The sequence below is a fragment of the Eurytemora carolleeae genome, unplaced genomic scaffold (genome assembly GCF_000591075.1).
Source record: "Eurytemora carolleeae unplaced genomic scaffold, Eaff_2.0 scaffold1411, whole genome shotgun sequence".
NCBI classification, from domain to species: domain Eukaryota; kingdom Metazoa; phylum Arthropoda; class Copepoda; order Calanoida; family Temoridae; genus Eurytemora; species Eurytemora carolleeae.
Window position 1 is genome coordinate 82,502 of NW_019398082.1, and position 18,932 is coordinate 101,433.

Here is an 18,932-nt window from a genome sequence, read left to right on the forward strand (position 1 = left end):
ATAGAGAAATGTGGAGAAGGAGGAGATGGAATAGAAGGAGAATAATGAGGAGGATGAGAATGAAATGAAGGATGAGAATGATGAGGAGGATGAGAATGATGAGGAGGATGAGAATGAAAAGAAGGATGATATGTTGAGGAGGATAAGTATGATGAGGAGGATTAGAATGAAAAGAAGGATGATAACGATGAGGAGGATGAAAATGATGAGAAAGAAAAGAAGGATGAGAATGATGAGAATGAAAAGAAGGATGATAATGATGAGGAGGATGAGAATGATGAGGAGGATGAGAATGAAAAAAAATGATGATAATGATGAGAATGAAAAGAAGGATGATAATGATGAGGAGGGTGAGAAAGAAAAGAAGGATGAGAATGTAAAGAAGGATGAGAACGATGGGATGGTAGGGCGGGTGTGTAGAAATGTCTCCCCATGACTGAATGAACTACTTTACAAAGTGTTCAGTCAAATCCTGGCACAAATAGATACGATGGTTACATGGTTACCCATAGTTACCTAATACCTTGATGGATGGAGAACTAGGGAGAAATTAGACTGTCACTCACATACTGCTAGCAAACACACACACACTGCTAACACACACTCACATACTGCTAGCACACACTCACACACTGCTATTACACACTTACAGCTGCTAACACCCCCAACACCCCATTCACATGCTGCTAACACACATGCACATTGCACATGCTGCTAACACACACTCAAAAAATTCTAACACAAACTCACACACCCCAGTCCCAAGAGAAAATGTTATTTTAAGTCATGATTTTTGGATTCATTCGACTTTTTCCCGAAAACTTCTTTGTAAGGAATTTACGTTTTATATTTGATTCAGTTTTCTATTTTAGGAATTAACAGAATAGTTTTGTTTAATATTTTGTATTTTATCACCCCAAATTTGAGAACATAAATTGTGGTCTTTCAAGCATGTATTAATTATTAGAGTATGATACTTATTGTACAGTGTCTGTAATTATCTTGAAATATATAAAAATGTCTAAAAATGTTAAGAAATGTTTAGAAATGTTTAGAAATGTTTAGAAATGTTTAGAAATGTTAGGAAATGTTTAGAAATGTTTAGAAATGTTCAGAAATGTTTAGAAATGTTTAGAAATGTTTAGAAATGTTTAGAAATGTTTAGAAATGTTTAGAAATGTTTAGATTACCAGATTTATATAAAACTATTTAAAAATGTTATGTTTGAGACAAAATATTCTTGTCTCTCTCTAGAGACACAAACTTGATTGTTGAAGTACTTTATAACACGCGTACTTTTCTCACAGAAACAATTTAATTTATATAAGAAGGGGGGTTCATTAAAAATGAATTCTTTTTTGACTGATTTTGCTTTATATTCAAATAACAATTTCAGAACTATATGTATTGTAAATACATATTACATAAGATACAAAAATAAATGATCAACAAAAGACAGTGTTTAAAAACAAATATTTTTTCTACAAATTGTGTTACAGCCTTACAATTTTTACGTTCGATTACTTTCCATGACTCTTCACACAAACATCAGATAGAAATAATAGTTGTACTTGATAGCTGTATCCCCCTTTCAGCTCTGTGGTGTCAATTCAATTGTAATATCTATACAATATTATTATACATAGGTCAAACTTTTGAAATTTCTATGTATAGTTACAATTAAATTTTGTTTTAGGAAAGTTCGTATAAATATATATATTGTATAATGTAATATATATTTTTAATGTTTAAAATGCACTAAATGCATTTAAGCATAGTGCATTAATACTTGTTTGAAGTTACTAGGTCATTCATGGCAATATTGATGATAAAAAATGCAAAAATCGATGATTAAAAATTCATTTATTGAGGGACATAATTAATTATATTGTACCTTTTTAACACAAACAAATATGGTTTATTCTCTGATTTGATGTCGAATGAGATATTATTTTACTAGACTGCAAATAGATGTGATGGACTATGTGAATGGTTTATGGTACTTCTTGATTTTAAGTATTAGTCAGAATAAATATTGAAACATTCTTGTATACTGAAATTTTATTGTACAGGGTTGCCTGCAAAGGATGATACTGTAAAGGCGACCTGAAACTCCTAAAGTACGACGATTTAAAATTTAAGATTAGTTTCGATCCTGCTTTAAATATAGTCTTTTAATGGTTTATTTCACAATCTAAAAAAAAAAAAAAAAGTTGACGGTTGCAGGAAACAAAAAGTTTAAATTCCTTGCAGTCGTCTCTGAAATCTCATCCTTTGTGGGCAACCCTAAAAAATAATAATTTTTTTACGGCGTTTTCCTTGTAACATATTTTTAAAACAACCTATGATCTTATCAACACCCAGAAACAACTTGGAATGTCAATGCTAGAAAAAAAAACAAGTTTACCATGTGCATTATACACTTTTTAATAGTTAGTTATTCATAGTTAGTCATAGTCATAGTTAGTCATACAGTGATAACCAGAAAACTCTGGAATAGTAAGACGACTTTGAGAATCAAGTTTTAACATTACAAAGTTCAATAACCATTGTATAAGTGTCTGGTATAACTATTTGCTATGTAACACCATCAAATACATTGAAGTGTTTCTATAATATCGTCTTGCTATTCCATTGTTTTCTGGTTATCACTGTAGTACGGGGATCTGTTCTATAGGAATTCATGAAGCTTCGTCCCACTTTTAAACAGAAGGATAAACAAGTAGACCTTCATTATTTTCCGCTCATTTTGCAATGGGAAGTTTAAATGTCGTCGTTTAAATAGAGTTTGCCTTTCAAAATAAATAACTTTTTCCGATATCTTTCATGCCAGGCTGATCTTGTTTTCAGGGAGAAACAGAAAACTGTGGAATAGAAAAATGACTTTGAAGGGATAATTAAGTGTGTTTTATGTTATATAAATCACATAGTTACTATACGTGTCGTATTAAATCACATAGTAACTAACTTACTATGCGTATGTTTTTTGGGACACCCTGTAACTTACTATACGTATTAAATCACATAGTAACTAACTTACTATACGTATTAAATCCCGCATACAGTAAAATGGGCTGTTTACACACTGTATCTCAAAACTTGAGTCTAAAAGTCTTCCTTCTATTCCAAAGTTTTATGGGTCTTACTGTACTAAAAAGGTCTTTACAGTCTCAAATTAAAGACAAAGGCAATAAACTCATACAGTCATGTCGGTCCAGGGATACTCACAAAGAAATGTAAAGACGACTAAACACATACAGTTACATTTTTAACAATCGTGTCTGATACCTTAATCCTTTGTGGATAACATGACACGACAGCATTTACGTTTTTTATTAAAATAGTCATTTGGGAAATTTCCCAGATACCCAGGCATTTGGGACACTTCCCATTTGTGAAATTTCCCAAATACCCAGAAATTTACAGATACCAATTAGGTATTTAGGGTGGTATATATTTAAGATTTTGGAAATTTCTCAAATGACTGGAAATTCCCCAAATCTGTTAACCTGATTCGAGAAGTAAAACCCTTTAATTTCCCAAATACCCAGACATTTGGGGAATTTTCCAAATGCCTAGGTTTTTAGAAAGCTCCCCAAATTTTCAGTCATTTCAGAAACTTCCTAAATCTTAAAAATATACCACCCTCAAATATCTGTAGGTATTTGGGAAATTACCCAGATACCCAGGCATTTAGGAAATTTCCCAAATTCCTGTAGGTATTTGAGGGTGGTATATTTTTAAGATTCCCAGATACCCAGGTATTTGGGGAATTTCCCCAAAGTCTATGCATTTGGGAAATTTCCCTAATTCCTATAGGTATTTGAGGGTGGTATTTTTTAAGATTTTGGAAATTTCTCAAATGACTGGATATTTGGTGAGCTTTCTAGAAACCTAGGCATTTGGGAAATTCCCCAAATGTCTTGGTATTTGGGAAATTCAAGGGTTTTACTTCTCAAATTAGGTTAACAGATGAATGCCGCAAATTGTTTTTAACGATCAAAGACGACCTGCAAGCCCCCTCTCAACTGTCTGTTTCGTACGTGGGACCCCTATAAAAAGTCTGCTGAAAAGATTTGACATTACTCACGTTTATTTAAAACATGTTGTTTAAATCAGTTCACACCTAGACTTTGAATTTGATAAATCTACAAACGTACTTTAAGATATGCCCTTGCATTCTTTATATCTAATAAACTTCATAACGTATTTTATAATATGTCTGTGTAATATCCCATACAGTGAAAACCAGAAAACATTTGCACTATTTCTAAAAACGTACTATTAACGATTAAATCTAAGAAACCAGGTAATATATGTAGGGATACATTGGCTGCAGAAACTACATTTTAACCTGATTGCAATAAAATTAACTTGATTAGAAATTTATAAATAACTAAAACTAATTAAAACCAGGGAATGTAGGAATACATTGGGTGCAGAAACTACATTTTAACTTGATTGCAATTAAATTAACTTGATTCAATTCAAAATTTATAAACAACTAAAACTACGAAACCAGGTAAACCAGCTACATTGGCTGCATAAACTACATTTTTAACTTGTTTGCAATTAAATTAACTTGATTTAAAATCTATAAACAACTAAAACTAAATACACAGTAATGTAAGGATACATTGGCTATATACAGAAACTATTTTGCATCTTAAAAGCCGGATTTTTTTAGAAACACACCGGACTGAAGCATTTACGAGCAATAAGACCCAGGAGGATATCTTTCATTTCAGTTTTAGTAGAAGTAAATATTACCATTTACTGTTTAGCGCCGATTTAAGTATTCATCTATGATTGGATGATGAGATTGATAAATAGATGGATGTTACAGCAATACGATCTCTATTGGTTCAGAATATACACCAAACAAATGACTGAACCCTGATTGGATCAGGCGCTAATGGAATCGGCATACATATTCTGAAAATTTGGGGTATTATGAAAAAGGTTTTAAACACATGCCACAAATGTTTTTACTTGCGAGAAGTCGTTAAACTATATACGTAGCTGGTTCAACTTGAAGTTAAACAATATACGTAGCTGGTTCAACTTGAAGTTTTAAAATTCTGAACCATCCTTAGTGCCGAGCTTTGTTTCAATGAACTCGTTTGAATTGTCGGAAAATTGCTCTACATCAGCTTACCTTAAACTAGAGTTATTTAAGATCTCGAACTTTGAATCGAAGATTCAGGATATGAGAAGTAGGTAAGGGGTTCAGCGACCTTTCTCCAATTCCTTAAATTCGGTCACTGTATTAAGTAGAAGAATGTGGTCTTTATTATTAAATTTAAAATGAGATTTAATTGAAGAAAAAATAGAAAAATGGAGATTGCAATTGTTGGAGCAGGAGCTGCAGGGCTAAATGCAGCTCGTCATGTTGCACATACCTACAAGTAAGTCACAAAAAATACTATTCTATAAGTGAATATCTTGGGAACCTGCAGCATTACCCACAGTCATAGTTAGTCCGACCCTGCTAAACACAAGGTTATAATGCAAGGAAAGTTTACTGCAGTTGCTTATACTCTGCGTTCATATTAAAACCAGTTCTCTCTGGGCGAAATTTGTAAACAAGAATAGATGCATCAGTGTTCGTTTAGTATCCGAGGAGGATAAAAGCATTAAATTTTGATAATTTGGATAATTCACATAGTTGTTTCCTATGACCAGAATATTTCATTGATTTTTTTTCATTGTGAAAGATGGATCCCATGTCAGGCTTCGACATCCGTCTTGTGTTTACATTACCGCCCAGAGACAGTAAACAGCAGTACAAAAGATGCGTACACCTCTGAAATAACTTTCCTAACATTATATCCTTGGTCCCACCGTTTACCCGTACGTCCTTTCTCGTAAATATTAACCCTATTCCTGCTAGGGGGGGGGGGGCAATTTGACCCCCCCNCTTTTCCTACATACCCAAAGCCCTCCCTTTAGGCCTAAAACCGGGCTTTAATACTAACTGCCTGAGTCCTCATGGGCACACTGCTTGAATGACTGTTTTTTCCTGTAGCAAATTAAATCTTTGTTTTGACCCACTTCCACTTGTCAGATTTTGATAAAATTTAGCTTTTTGGAAAGCCTTTGACATAAGGAAACGAATTGCACAAGTTTTGCGAAAAAAAATTGCTAATTTTTTGCAAACAACCTGTCAAAGGAAATCTGCAAATTTTTAGTTTTTCTTGATTAAAAATCAGGTTATTTAAAATTTTGCAAAAACTTTTGCATATTTGAAATGGCATGGTCAAGGGCTTTTTTAAAAATGTATAATTTTTCATTTTTTAGACAAATTTTGTTTGCAAACATTTTTACTATATAACTGGATTTTGCGATAAAAAATTCAATTTTTGCAAATTTGCAAATTTTTTTGCAGATTCTAAAAGTAGAGCACAAGAGCTTTCCAATGATGTATCATTTGTCATATTTGGACATCAAACATGGTATTTAGAGGGGGGGGTCAAATTTACCTTCCCCCCTTTACCCGCACTTAGACGATTTTTACCGGGAAACTAACTTTTCCCTATTAAAAGTCGACCCACTCAACTTAGAATCTTAAATCCAAACTAAAAACAGTCCCGTGGTTCTCCCGAGGTCCCTTATCAGAATTTAAGGCAAATCTGTCTGGGGGTTCCTAAGTTATGATCGGACAATCAAACAAACACAGAATCCAACTTTATTTATATAAAAGATACTTTTGATTATTTACATTTATTATTTAACCAATGACAATTTTTTGGGGATTTTTCTGTTTAAATTGGTTCATTTTAAAAATAATAAATAAATGTCAACATTTTTTTCGGCCAAAATTTGTTTTCTTCATCTTTGGCCTCATCAGTTGAGCTGTTTTGACGTTTATTGGATACAGACAGACAAACAAGCAAAAATTAAATTTATAAAGAAAGATCTAGGCTCTTCATTGTCAGTTTTAGTAGGAAACCCTAGGTTTAAGCCCTATGAATTACCTTATTTTTTATATGTGTCGATATTTAATATAAAATGTTTTATCTTTAATCTATTTTTAGTTGTATTCCTACCGTATTTGAGAAGAATTCCAGTTTTGGAGGAGTCTGGGTTTATAATCCCAATACAGGGATTGATCAAAGGTAGGGATCAGGAGTCTGGGTTTATAATCCCAATACCGGGATTGATCAAAGGTATGGACCAGAAGTCTGGGTTTATAATCCTAATACAGGGATTGGTCAAAGGTAGAGATCAAGAGTCTGGGTTTATAATCCTAATACAGGGATTGATCAAAGGGAGGGATCAGGAGGCTGGGTTTATAATCCCAATACATGGATTGATCAAAAGTAGGTATCAGGAGTATGACTTTATAATCCCAATACAGGGATTGATCAAAGGTAGGGATCAGGAGTCTGGGTTTATAATCCCAATACAGGGATTGATCAAAGGTAGGGATCAGGAGTCTGGGTTTATAATCCCAATACAGGGATTGATCAAAGGTAGGGATCAGGAGTCTGGTTTTATAATCCCAATACAGGGATTGATCAAAGGTAGGGACCAGGAGTCTGGGTTTATAATCCCAATACAGGGATTGATCAAAGGTAGGTATCAGGAATATGAGTTTATAATCCCAATACAGGGATTGAGCAAAGTTAGGGACCAGGAGTCTGGGTTTATAATCCCAATACAGGGATTGATCAAAGGTAGGGGTCAGGAGTCTGAGTTTATGATCCCAATACAGGGATTGATCAAAGTCAGGGACCAGGAGTCTAGGTTTATAATCCCAATACAGGGATTGGTCAAATTCAGGGATCAGGAGTCTGAGTTTATAATCCTAATACAGGGATTGATCAATGGTAGGGACCAGAGAGTCTGGGTTTATAATCCCAATACAGGGATTGAGCAAAATTAACAATCAGGAATCTGGGTTTATAATCTGTGATTAAGATTTGTTTTCTCTAAAAAATTGTAATTTTTGGTAAAGTTTTTGTATTTTTACGAGTTACTCTTAAATATAAAGTTACCGTGATCGCATTAAACAATTGGGTAAAGTGTTTATTTTACAGAAAATAAATGCAAACAAAAGAGGCAAGTGCAATTGCAGGGCTTTATACATATTAAATAAAGGAACATAATTGTTGTCAAATTCTCAAACACTCTACGTAAATTTTTTGTTTAATGTTTTGAAATATCGGGTCGCAAAGATTTAGAATAAACAAATTTTGGTTATTTTTATTTTGTAAATCTGCACTTGTGTGAACTATAATAACATCCATTTTGTCCAATTATATTGTTTTATATAGAGGAGAGAAGATACAGTCCAGTATGTACCGAGACCTGAGAACCAACCTACCCAAGGATTGTTTTGTTTTCATTAGTTTTTAAATATTCAAAATTATTTTTAACTTTTTAAAAAGTTGTATGGCCGGAAACTTTCAATGTTGCCCTTTTACATCAGTTACAGTTTTCCAAATCCAAACCTGCGGATTAATTTAATTCCTCTAAACTAAAATTAAGATATCAAGCACTTTCGATCCTGTATTCAAAAGTTGTCACAGAGGATCGAGATGAGATGAAGTGTTGTTATAAATTAGCACTCTTTCACTCAAAAGTTTTGATTTCAGAAATCGGAACTTTTGAGTGGACTATCGTTGAACGCTTGATATCGATATCCAGTGTGGGCAATTTAAGAATCAATGTCTGATTTTTTATTTTTTATTTTTCCTGCAAGGGCTAACCACGACGGAATATTTAAGAGGAATTAAATTAATCCGTATGTTTGCAAAAGATGGAGATCTCAGATCAATGCTTGATCCGGAGATTTACAACTCAACAGCTCTGACTTCAAAGGCCGAATTCAAAAAATTTGAGCAGCGGCTCAAACATGGTTGGTTCCACTTGAAATTGTATTCAGTGTTTCGAGATTTGAGCCGGCACTCAATTGGAACCAGTTTTTGGCGGTTCAGCGACGCGGTTTAAATTCTTTAAATTTAGCCTCAGGGCACATAAATACATCATTGTTCAAGTTCATTGGTACATTTCGTATTTACAAGAAGAATAAAAGACGAAAATTCTCCTTTTTCTGGTTTTTAAATTTTTCAGCATACAATTTTTTAAGCAAATCTGAACTAATTGAAGGATGTGATGATGTTTCCCGACGTACCGTACAAGGAATCTTTAAATGAATCCTTTGTACATCACACAGAGGTATAGTCAAACAAATTCTTTAAAAAATAATCAGAAAAAATCAGAAAAAAAAATATTGGTTTCTTTTAATGCCTAGAATAATAAAACCACCAAAACCTTTCTGATCTTTTTAAGTTTTTTAATAATTTTCCAAGTAAAACATTTAATTTCTATTTTTGATTTTACTTTTATTTTAAAGATGCGTCCATAATTAAAAATGATATTGCCTTTATTTAATAATGCTTAAATATGATCAAATATCTTGTTGATTTTCTTTCATCAATTGAATTTCAGGTTTTGGATTATTTGAACGAGTTTGTTGACAAGTTTGAGATAAAGAAATACATACATTTCAACACAAAGGAATTACTTTCTTTCAGAACAAAAATAACTTTAGAGTTGTTTATCACGATTCTTAACTAAACTTGAAGGAAATGTTCCTGAAAAAAAAGTTTTTAACCTTACCAAAACAAAAAAATTTTACTTAAATGATTTGAGGGTACATTTTAGAATGGCTCCTGGACCATATCTTTCGAATAACGAATCAAAATTGAACCACAACAATTTAGTTCAACTTTTTGCACGCAGTTCAACTAATTCTTTTTATTTATTAAATTTGGTTTCCGTTAGGTTTTGCCATTTTGCGGTTATTCTTTTTAAATGAGATATTTATAAACTATTTTACCATTCAAGTTATACTAAATAGTTCCAAATTGGTTAGGGGAGAAATAACTAAAATAAAGACATTGAAAGGCATAGTTTCCTGTAGATCCGAAAATTAAAAGATTACACTATAGATATCGAGATAAAACGATCGGGATTATCCTTGAGACAAACTTTTCCAGCTAATAATCAAAATAACTTCCCATTAAAGAAAGTGTTGGTCAGGTGGTAAGCATCAAACCAATTTATCCAGACCCTGCAGATAAAGAAGAGATCTCCGAAAACGGAAATGGTATGGAGGTTCATGAAAACGGAAATTGTAGTGAGGCTCAAAAAAACGGAGATGGAGTTGAGGCTCATGAAAACGGAAATGGTATTGAGGCTCATGAAAACGGAAATGTTATTGAGGCTCATAAAAATGGAAATGAAATTGAGACTCATAAAAACGGAAATTTAATTAAGGCCCATGAAAACGGAAATGGAATTTCAACTGCCGAAAACCATCCCAGAAATGGAGGAGAAAATGGAGTTCAGACTAAAAATGGAGCAAAGACTAATGGAAAGGAGGCAGAGAAGAATATGAAGAATAAACTGAATTCAAATAAAAAATGGAAAATAGAATACCTTTGCCTGGAGACTAAAACATCCCACTTTGTAAGTTTACACTGAAAACCAATGTACTCCGATATTACCCCCCCCCCCCTAAATATCGTTTTTGAAAACTATCGTTTTTGAAAGGCATGAAGTTATGATAGTTTTTAAGAAGAAAAAACGAAACGATCGTTCCGGAAAACAATCGTTTTGGATTTAAACTAACGTTTTGGATTAAAATCGATCGTTTTTTTAATGAAATGCTCGTTTTGAAAACGATAGTTTTGGAATAATGAAAATAATGAAAAATCAAAATTTAAATCCCCCGCCCCCATCTTAGTAATAATCACTCAAAACCTCGCTTCAAACGAGAAAATTTGTTCAAATGAAATTTTAACAGAAACGATCGTTTTTGCTTTAAAACTTTAATTTTGTCATTTCTTTTTTCGTTTTCAAAAGCTTAAAACTAGTTTTAACAATTCGTTTTTTTTCTAAAAACGAATGCTATTTAGTTTCGAAAAATCCAAAACGAAACTAAAAACGATCGTTTTTTCGTTCGCTTTTGAAAACGATGCCCATACCTATTGAAGCAAATAATTAAGTGTATATCAGCTGCAGGGAAGCATAAACCTAGCATTTTACAATAATAAGATATGTCTCAACATTTTTGTGTAACCCTGCATTTTGATTCCTTAAATTACCTCATTTTCAAGATTCCTATATTTTTGCAACCTGATGTTGTAAGCCTTTCATGTTTCAACGAATTCTTATCATCAGGAATCAAATTTAATGAATTTGAGCTAGGTTGCTGAATTAACAAGCACCGTGGAGTTTACATCTATAGGATAAGACATGAATCATCAAATCCTGATACGTAGTTGAATAGTCTCTAGACCTAGCTCAAATTCATTAAATTTGGATCACAGGCTGCCAAAATATAGGGATTATAAAATGATTGTATGTGGCGAGTATTCATTTATTTTGTTTAGAAATACTTTGACGGTGTTATGATTTGTGTTGGCGCTTATACCACCCCTCACTATCCTCAAATACCAGGTACTGCAGGTTTTAATACAGATACGCGAACAGTCTCTTTAAATCAAAAATATTTTTATGCAGGCCTTGAACAGTTTACAGGACGGGTCATGCACAGCAACGATTATAGATATCCAGATCCTTTCAGGTAAATTATTTTAAACTTTTATTCCATCAAATAATATAAATAATATATAAAAAATAATAAGTTTTAACAACTTGGGAAAATACAGGGTTTCCCACAAAATATGAAGATTGAGAAACAAATTAAAGATCTTTATGATCTTACTTAGTTATTGTGCATCAAAAAGTCACGAATTTTTTTCTTTTAAGTATTCCACACTGTGATATGCCATCATCAAGTTTATAATTCTCTCAAGTGCTTATTTTTCACCGTTAGACAATACCCCCTTTCATTTTTCGCGAACACTTCCTTTTTAAGAAAAAATGCAGAAATGACTTTAACAAATTGCATGCCTTAAAAACGACGCTGTCCTCCACTTTTTTGATCAGATTAAGATGTTCACAAAAATGTGTAAATAAATTATGTTAAAGGGACAGTAAAGGAAAAATGAAAGGGGGTATAGGCTGAAAGCTAATCACTTTAGCTCTTGATCTCGACCCATGAAAGTCATATCTGATGTTCCTGTCTCGAGAAATTGATATAAAACTGTGTCAAATCTATACGAAAATTAATATATATACAATTTTGTATAAAAGTAGTGAGTTTAAACAGATCATATTCAGCAAATAAGCAACCAATCTGAAAACGATGATATCCCAGAGAAAGCTAATTGTAATTTAGGTTTACTTTTATATTTGTTGTTTCTATTTTCAATAGATTTCATTCATAATATTATTTTTACGTCCGTATTACTTGACTAGAAATTCCACCAATGGCAGTGCAGTAAAGTGGTCACGTGATAAAGGCGGAGACACGTGACCAGTATACTGCTCTGCCATTGGTGATAGTTCTGGTCACGTGATTTAAGTTTCAGATTTTCAAAATTTTACATATATGAATTTTCGTATAATTTTAACACAGTTTTATATCAATTTCTCGAGATAGGAACATCAGATAAAACTTTCACGGGTCGCGATCAAGAGCTAAAGTGATTAGCTTTCAGCCTATACCCCCTTTCATTTTTCCTTTACTGTCCCTTTAACAGTTAGATGTTCTTTTATATAACCCGGTCATTATTAGAAATATAAGCATTCATAAATCATAAAACATCTAAATCGGAATTTTAGGGGTGACAGTGTTGTAATTCTGGGAGCTTCGTACAGCGGAGCTGATATAGGGCTTGAATTGGTTCCTCAAGCAGAAAAGGTAGCACATGGTTTATTTATATTTATATTATATTTATTGAAACCTTAAACACTTCAAACTTTGATATAATCATTGTAAACTTTGATAGAACCTCTTTAAACTTGTATAAACTCTAATATTAGCAAGGAATAAAATTATAGGAACACCGTCATACGTGGCCGGACATGCGTTCAGTGAGAACCAGAAAACTCTGGAATAGGAAAACGACTTTAGAACTCAATTTATGACTTTCAATCGTCCAATGAACATAAGTTCCATTTTACTAAAAATGTTGATGTGCAAGCTACTGGTAAAACTATTTGCTAAGTAACAACATCAAATACACTTAATTATAACTTTCATGTCGTCTTCCTTTTCCACACTTTTCTATTTCTCACTGTATAAAAGATACACTTTTTTCATAAAGAGAATTCATATTTACATATATACTTCGCTTGTCTGTCCGTGTGTATACAATAGGCGTCAAAACGGCTGAACCGATCGGGCCCAAATTTTTTGTGGGACCTCACATGACCCCAGGAAATCGAATTTTCAAATATTTGCCTCTAACAAAATTCAATTTTTAAAAATTTAGAAAATCCACGAATTTTTGTTTTGTTTTTGTTTTGCAATGTATACAAAGAGAAAACGTTCTCTCAATTGAAATAGAGGATGGCCACGAAGCGCCCTAAACGCCCTAACGCAAAGGGGGGGGTCTCACGAAACATGACAGTTGGTAAATAGTTTTGATATGCGTCTTCCATACACTGTATTAGATATTAAAGGTTGTTTGCGGTTTATTTCGTTTCAAAAATCTGTTGCTCCTCAGATATATTTTACTTTGAAGTTAATTTTACAATAATATGACTCCTATTTAATATTTTTATTATTGTCTTTGGTATTAAGCAAATTAACAAATAATGGAAGAAAACATTCTAAACTATTTACCAACTGCCATGTTTTGTGGGACACCATGTATTTTAATTAGATTTATCTGTCCCACAACAATCCTAAACTAACATCAGCTCTACCCGACAACATGATTCAAATCAGGAAAATATTATAAACAAATAAAATAATTATACAATTAGTTTAAAAACGCAAGTAATGTTTTTTTTGACAAAAATTATAAAGATAATTTTATCTTTGGGAACAATTCTTTAGAGTTGTTTTAAAATGTTGGGTCTTCTTTTCAGAAAGTTCTAAAAAGAATCAATAAATATTTCGTACCCTGTCATGTTTTCACGAACACTAAATCTCAATTTTAGATTTTGCTAAAATTATTAACATTGATTTACAGTCATAAATAATTTAACAAATTCAAACTGAAGATTTTGTATTTAATTGTTATTACTGAACTATCTGTAAAAATATTAAGCAAATAATTACAAAAGACAAAGCACTACGAAAAACAAAAAGGAACGTCCACGAAATTTCAAGTAACCCTGCACACAAAGATGGCAATGGACGATTTACAACGGTCCCCTTGAAACCTTTATCTGATCAATATGTGAAAGATGTTGTTGTTTTTATATGTGTTTAATTCTGATAAGTTTTCCTGCAGTAGAGATGTCTCAATTGAAAATTATCAGTTTTCGCAATTGATGTATAATTCACACTTGATCAGTCAAAGTTTTTAAGAATACAGTTGCGAATCGGTTATATTGCCATCTTTTCATGAAGGGTCACTTGAAATTACGCTTACAGTCCCTTTAATAACGACTACTTTAATTCCCCACATGATCATAGCGCTATGATGAATACTGTAGAGGAAAAAGACGACTTTTAATCCTCGTCTGTAGTCTCACTGCATTACTACATATTGTATAATATTCTGTCTTGGTAGTGGGATTTCAAGGTGTACAGGCGCAGACACATTTACCCTGGTAGATGGCAGTACGGTACAGTGTACTGTTCTCCTGCTAGCAACAGGTTAATTTGACATGATTTATTCGAGATTACCCACAAGGATGAGACTTCAGAATTTATAGTTTAAATCAGAACTTCGGTGTAATCGAAAGAATTTCTGAAATGTCATCTTTGCAATTTCTCAATCTCAGTATTCAATTTAAAAATAAATATCTTAAAGGGACTGTAAAGGAAAAATGAAAGAGGGTATAGGCTGAAAGCTAATCACTTTAGCTATCGCGGCCCATGAAAGTTATATCTGATGTGTCAAATTTATACGAAAATTAATATTTATATACAATTTTGTATAAAAGTAGTGGGTTTAAATAGATCAAATTCAGCAAATAATCAACCAATCTGAAAACGATGATGTCCCAGAGAAAGCTAATTATTACTTAGGTTTACTCCAATTCTAATTTTATATTTGTTGTTTCTATTTTTTATAGATTTAATTCATAATATTATTTATACGTCCGTATTACTTGACCAGAAATTCCACCAATGGCCGTGCAGTAAAGTGGTCACGTGATACAGGCGGAGACACGTGACCAGTATACTGCTCTGCCGTTGGTGATAGTTCTGGTCACGTGATTTAAGTTTAAGATTTTCTAAATTTTACATATATGAACTTTCGTATAATTTTAACACAGTTTTATATCAATTTCTCGAGACAGGAACATCAGATAAAACTTTCATGGGTCGCGATCAAGAGCTAGAGTGATTAGCTTTCAGCCTATATTCCCTTTCATTTTTCCTTTACAGTCCCTTTAAGCATTTCATTATCAGTAGGTTAAGAAATGACAATGACAAGTTATTTCGGTGCCTCCGAAGTTCTGGCTTAAACTGTATTATATGTTTCCTTATATTTCTGTTTCCCTCAATTGTAAACTTGTTTCTTTCTTTGCTCAATCATTAAAAATGCCATAAAAACTTTAATTAAGACAGAAGATTTAATTCAAATCGTCATATTTCAAGAGTTTAAGGCTGTCTTTATAATCTCATTCTTTGTGGGTAAACCTACACGGTTTCCAACCAATTAGACAGAATCAGTATCGGTGGTTTTCCCCTTTCCTGCAAATTTATGGAGCACTGTATACACATCCGTGTACACTGTACACTGTACAGTGAATACCGCTGAATTCTTCAAGCATATTTTCCCTCTCCTTTCTTATAATTCTGTGTGTAGGAATATCAGGACTTTTTAAAAAGTTGAAGAACTTAAAGGGAGTGTTCGCGTAATTTCAAGTTACCCTCTATGCAAAGAGGGGAGTGTCCAATTTACCTTTAAAACCTTTGACTTATCATCGAGGCAGAGAACTTTGTGGAGTTTAATTTGCCCTACAACTGAAGTGTACGCTAGCGTACAATGTGAACTCAACCTTAGCTGACAGCTAGCAAACAAAATATTCGACATTTACAATCGTTTCTGTAGATAAATATGGATATCTCAGTCAGTCTTGATCAGTCAAAGGTTTAAAGGATCCTGTTGTGAATCGGACATACGAATCTACAAGAGAAGGGTTCACCTTTATTTGTTTATTTACAGGTTATGAACATAAGTTTCCTTATCTTGCTCCAGAATGCGGGGTTACAGTCAAAAATCGTCAGGTTTGGTGATTTATAGAATAAATATATTTTATTTTGATTTTAAAAATGATTTCAGATCAGTCCACTGTACAAGCACTGTATAAACATTGAACATAACAGTTTAGCATTGATAGGTAAGAATAAAGAAAATTAATTGCGTTTCAGGTTTTTATCAAAACCATACTTTTAGGAATGTTAGTGCATTTTACCACATTCCCTACGGTGGACTGTCAGGTATTATAAATTTTAAATTTTTAACTATTCAAGTATTATAGAAAATAAAAAACTTAGAATTTTTTAAATTTAGAATTTAGAATCTTGAAAATTTTAATTTTCAATTTTAATTTATTCTATTTTCAGATCAGATTCTTTTTAGAACATTTAGTTCGAGGTCTTCAACTACCATCTAAGGCACGTTTTCAAAATTAGATTTTGCAAAATTATGTAAATATTCAATTTTGAAATCTCTCTTCGTGTAATTTAATTTTTGAAACTCTCTTCGTGTATAATTTATTTTAAAAACACGGTTCTTTTTCTAGAAAACACGGTCCTTTATCTAGAAAACACGGTCCTTTATCTAGAAAACAAGGTCCTTTATCTAGGAAACACGGTCCTTTATCTAGAAAACAAGGTCCTTTATCTAGAAAACACGGTCCTTTATCTAGAAAACAAGGTCCTTTATCTAGAAAACACGGTCCTTTATCTAGAAAAACACGTTCCATTAAATGTTAAAAATACTTGACTTTCAATATCTGAGCAATGTTTCATTTAATCTTAAAAAGATTTTTTTCAATTAATTTTAAAGACAATTTCCATTTAATCATGGAAAGATATTTTCACATTAAAGTCTTTTTCTGTTAAAAAAGGATCCATTTATTGCCAGAAAAAAATTTAACTTTTTTATTTGTTTAGAAGGAAATGTATTCTGATACTGCACTGGAAAGGAAGAGAAGGATAGCTGAGGGAATGAGGGATCAGGATTTTCATAAAGTAATCAGCTTTTCTCATATCATTTATAGTTTTCCATAATTTGCGAAAATTTGATAAAAAGATATGCAGATTTTCCCATTTTCTTCATTTTTTGCACGTACAAAATTTGGACCAAAAAGAAATTGAGTTTTTAGCTAAAATCTCTGATTTTCTAATCCCTTTATCTTTACAACACGATGGTGTAAATTTTTGATATTTTATATTCGAAATATAAAAAGTATACACTATCAGGTTGCAAAGATGTAGGAATTAGAAAATTTGAGTTTGTGACACAGACTCAATTCCTTTCTTTCTGCATATATGATTTGAAGAAAGAAAGAAGCAACAATCATTCCGTTGTAAATTGATAATATTACTGTTATTCAGCTTGGAGATGATTTATGGCCGTATCTTGAATATCTGAGCAGTACAGCAGGCTTCAAACCAGTTCCACCTGTTGTACAGAAAATGGTCCAGTAAGAAATATTTTACTTCGTTTTTACGTTTTTTTTTATTTTGAAATTTTGTATTCGAAAAACTATATTTTGTTAACGATAAAAATGCTAAAGGGGCTGTAAGTGTAATTTTAAGTGACTATCCATGCAGAGATGACAATGCTCGATTCACAACGGTACTCTTAAAAGTTTATCTGATCAATAATGTGGAAGATATATATATTGTCGTTTCTCGATATTTGATTGTGTTTATTTCTAATAATTCTAATATGTTTTTCGCAGTAGAAATGCGCAAGTTACTTTTTCAGAGAACCTCCCATTGTAATTTGTAAATACACAGATTGATATCTGGTTCATAGTTGATCAGACAACACTTTAATTAGGGTACTATTGTGAATCAAACATTGCCATCTTTACATGGAAGGTAACGAGGTTAAAGAGAAAAATGAAATTATATAAAAATTAATGCTTTTTCACTGGTAAGCCATCGTGAATCAATAAAAAGAAACTTGAAACTTCTACAAGCCAATGATAATTCTCTAGGAAAAAAGAGTCCAAAATCAAGCCGTGGCAACTTAAAAAAAAATTTGATTACATTTTTTTGCAGGTACACTGATGTTCAACGAGTAGTCAATCTACAGGGTTACAAGAAACACACTTATAAAGTTACAGATTCTCATTCTTTTGAAACTATTTAGAAATTAAAATTTGTGCGTTAAATAATATCGTTATAAATACTTTAATTAGGAAAAAATAAAATAATTTCGACAAAATACCTTCTATTTTTTATTTAGCTGGTCAACAAATGAATAGTTTTTTTAATCTATAAAATATATCCGTTTCTTATAAATTTGACAATTTGATTACATACTGTTTTACATTTTTAGAATTTTTAAATATTAACATTGTAAATTGTACAGGGATTGTGAGATTTTTATATTAACATTGTAAATTGTACAGGGATTGTGAGATCTTTGTATTAACAGCGTAAATTGTACAGTGATCGTGAGATCTTTGTATTAACCCTATCCCTGCTGGGGTACTTGAAAACCAAGATACGCTGGGGGGGTCAATTTGACCCCCCCCTCTAAATCCCATGTTTTATGTCCAAATATGACAAATGATACATCATTAGAAAGCTCTTGTGCTCTACTTTTAGAATCTGCAAAAAAAAATTGCAAATTTGCGAAAATTGAATTTTTTATCACAAAATCCAGTTTTTTAGTAAAAATGTTTGCAAAAAAAAATTTGTC

The 18,932-nt window shown here is 32.2% G+C and overlaps 2 protein-coding genes across 2 annotated transcripts; both read left to right on the plus strand.

Annotated features, from left to right (window-relative positions):
• Positions 1 to 5,335: 5,335 nt before the first annotated feature.
• On the plus strand, positions 5,336 to 13,826 carry LOC111716761 (flavin-containing monooxygenase FMO GS-OX2). The gene is made up of 10 exons (XM_023492245.1): positions 5,336 to 5,408; positions 7,038 to 7,118; positions 8,280 to 8,334; positions 9,115 to 9,183; positions 9,457 to 9,525; positions 10,051 to 10,479; positions 11,406 to 11,472; positions 11,536 to 11,599; positions 12,703 to 12,781; positions 13,749 to 13,826. The coding sequence occupies exons 1-10, from the start codon at positions 5,338 to 5,340 to the stop codon at positions 13,824 to 13,826; spliced, it is 1,062 nt and encodes a 353-aa protein (XP_023348013.1). The 5' UTR covers positions 5,336 to 5,337.
• Positions 13,827 to 14,610: 784 nt separating this feature from the next.
• Positions 14,611 to 18,440, plus strand: LOC111716764 (uncharacterized). The gene is made up of 8 exons (XM_023492255.1): positions 14,611 to 14,692; positions 16,215 to 16,276; positions 16,332 to 16,389; positions 16,446 to 16,489; positions 16,616 to 16,666; positions 17,168 to 17,245; positions 17,612 to 17,700; positions 18,287 to 18,440. Exons 4-8 carry the CDS (start codon positions 16,448 to 16,450, stop codon positions 18,375 to 18,377), a joined length of 351 nt encoding a protein of 116 aa, XP_023348023.1. The 5' UTR covers positions 14,611 to 14,692; positions 16,215 to 16,276; positions 16,332 to 16,389; positions 16,446 to 16,447; the 3' UTR covers positions 18,378 to 18,440.
• The last annotated feature ends 492 nt before the right edge of the window (positions 18,441 to 18,932 follow it).

What these genes read in the sequence shown, in the direction of transcription:
- LOC111716761 (XM_023492245.1), top strand. Translation starts at nt 5,338, where the DNA reads ATGGAGATTGCAATTGTTGGAGCAGGAGCTGCAGGGCTAAATGCAGCT. An exon ending in CCTTTGTACATCACACAGAG is followed by an intron (nt 9,184 to 9,456) that starts GTATAGTCAAAC and finishes ATTGAATTTCAG; the next exon opens with GTTTTGGATTATTTGAACGA. An exon ending in ACATACATTTCAACACAAAG is followed by an intron (nt 9,526 to 10,050) that starts GAATTACTTTCT and finishes AGTGTTGGTCAG; the next exon opens with GTGGTAAGCATCAAACCAAT.
- LOC111716764 (XM_023492255.1), top strand. Translation starts at nt 16,448, where the DNA reads ATGTTAGTGCATTTTACCACATTCCCTACGGTGGACTGTCAG. An exon ending in TCCCTACGGTGGACTGTCAG is followed by an intron (nt 16,490 to 16,615) that starts GTATTATAAATT and finishes TTCTATTTTCAG; the next exon opens with ATCAGATTCTTTTTAGAACA. An exon ending in GTCTTCAACTACCATCTAAG is followed by an intron (nt 16,667 to 17,167) that starts GCACGTTTTCAA and finishes TTATTTGTTTAG; the next exon opens with AAGGAAATGTATTCTGATAC.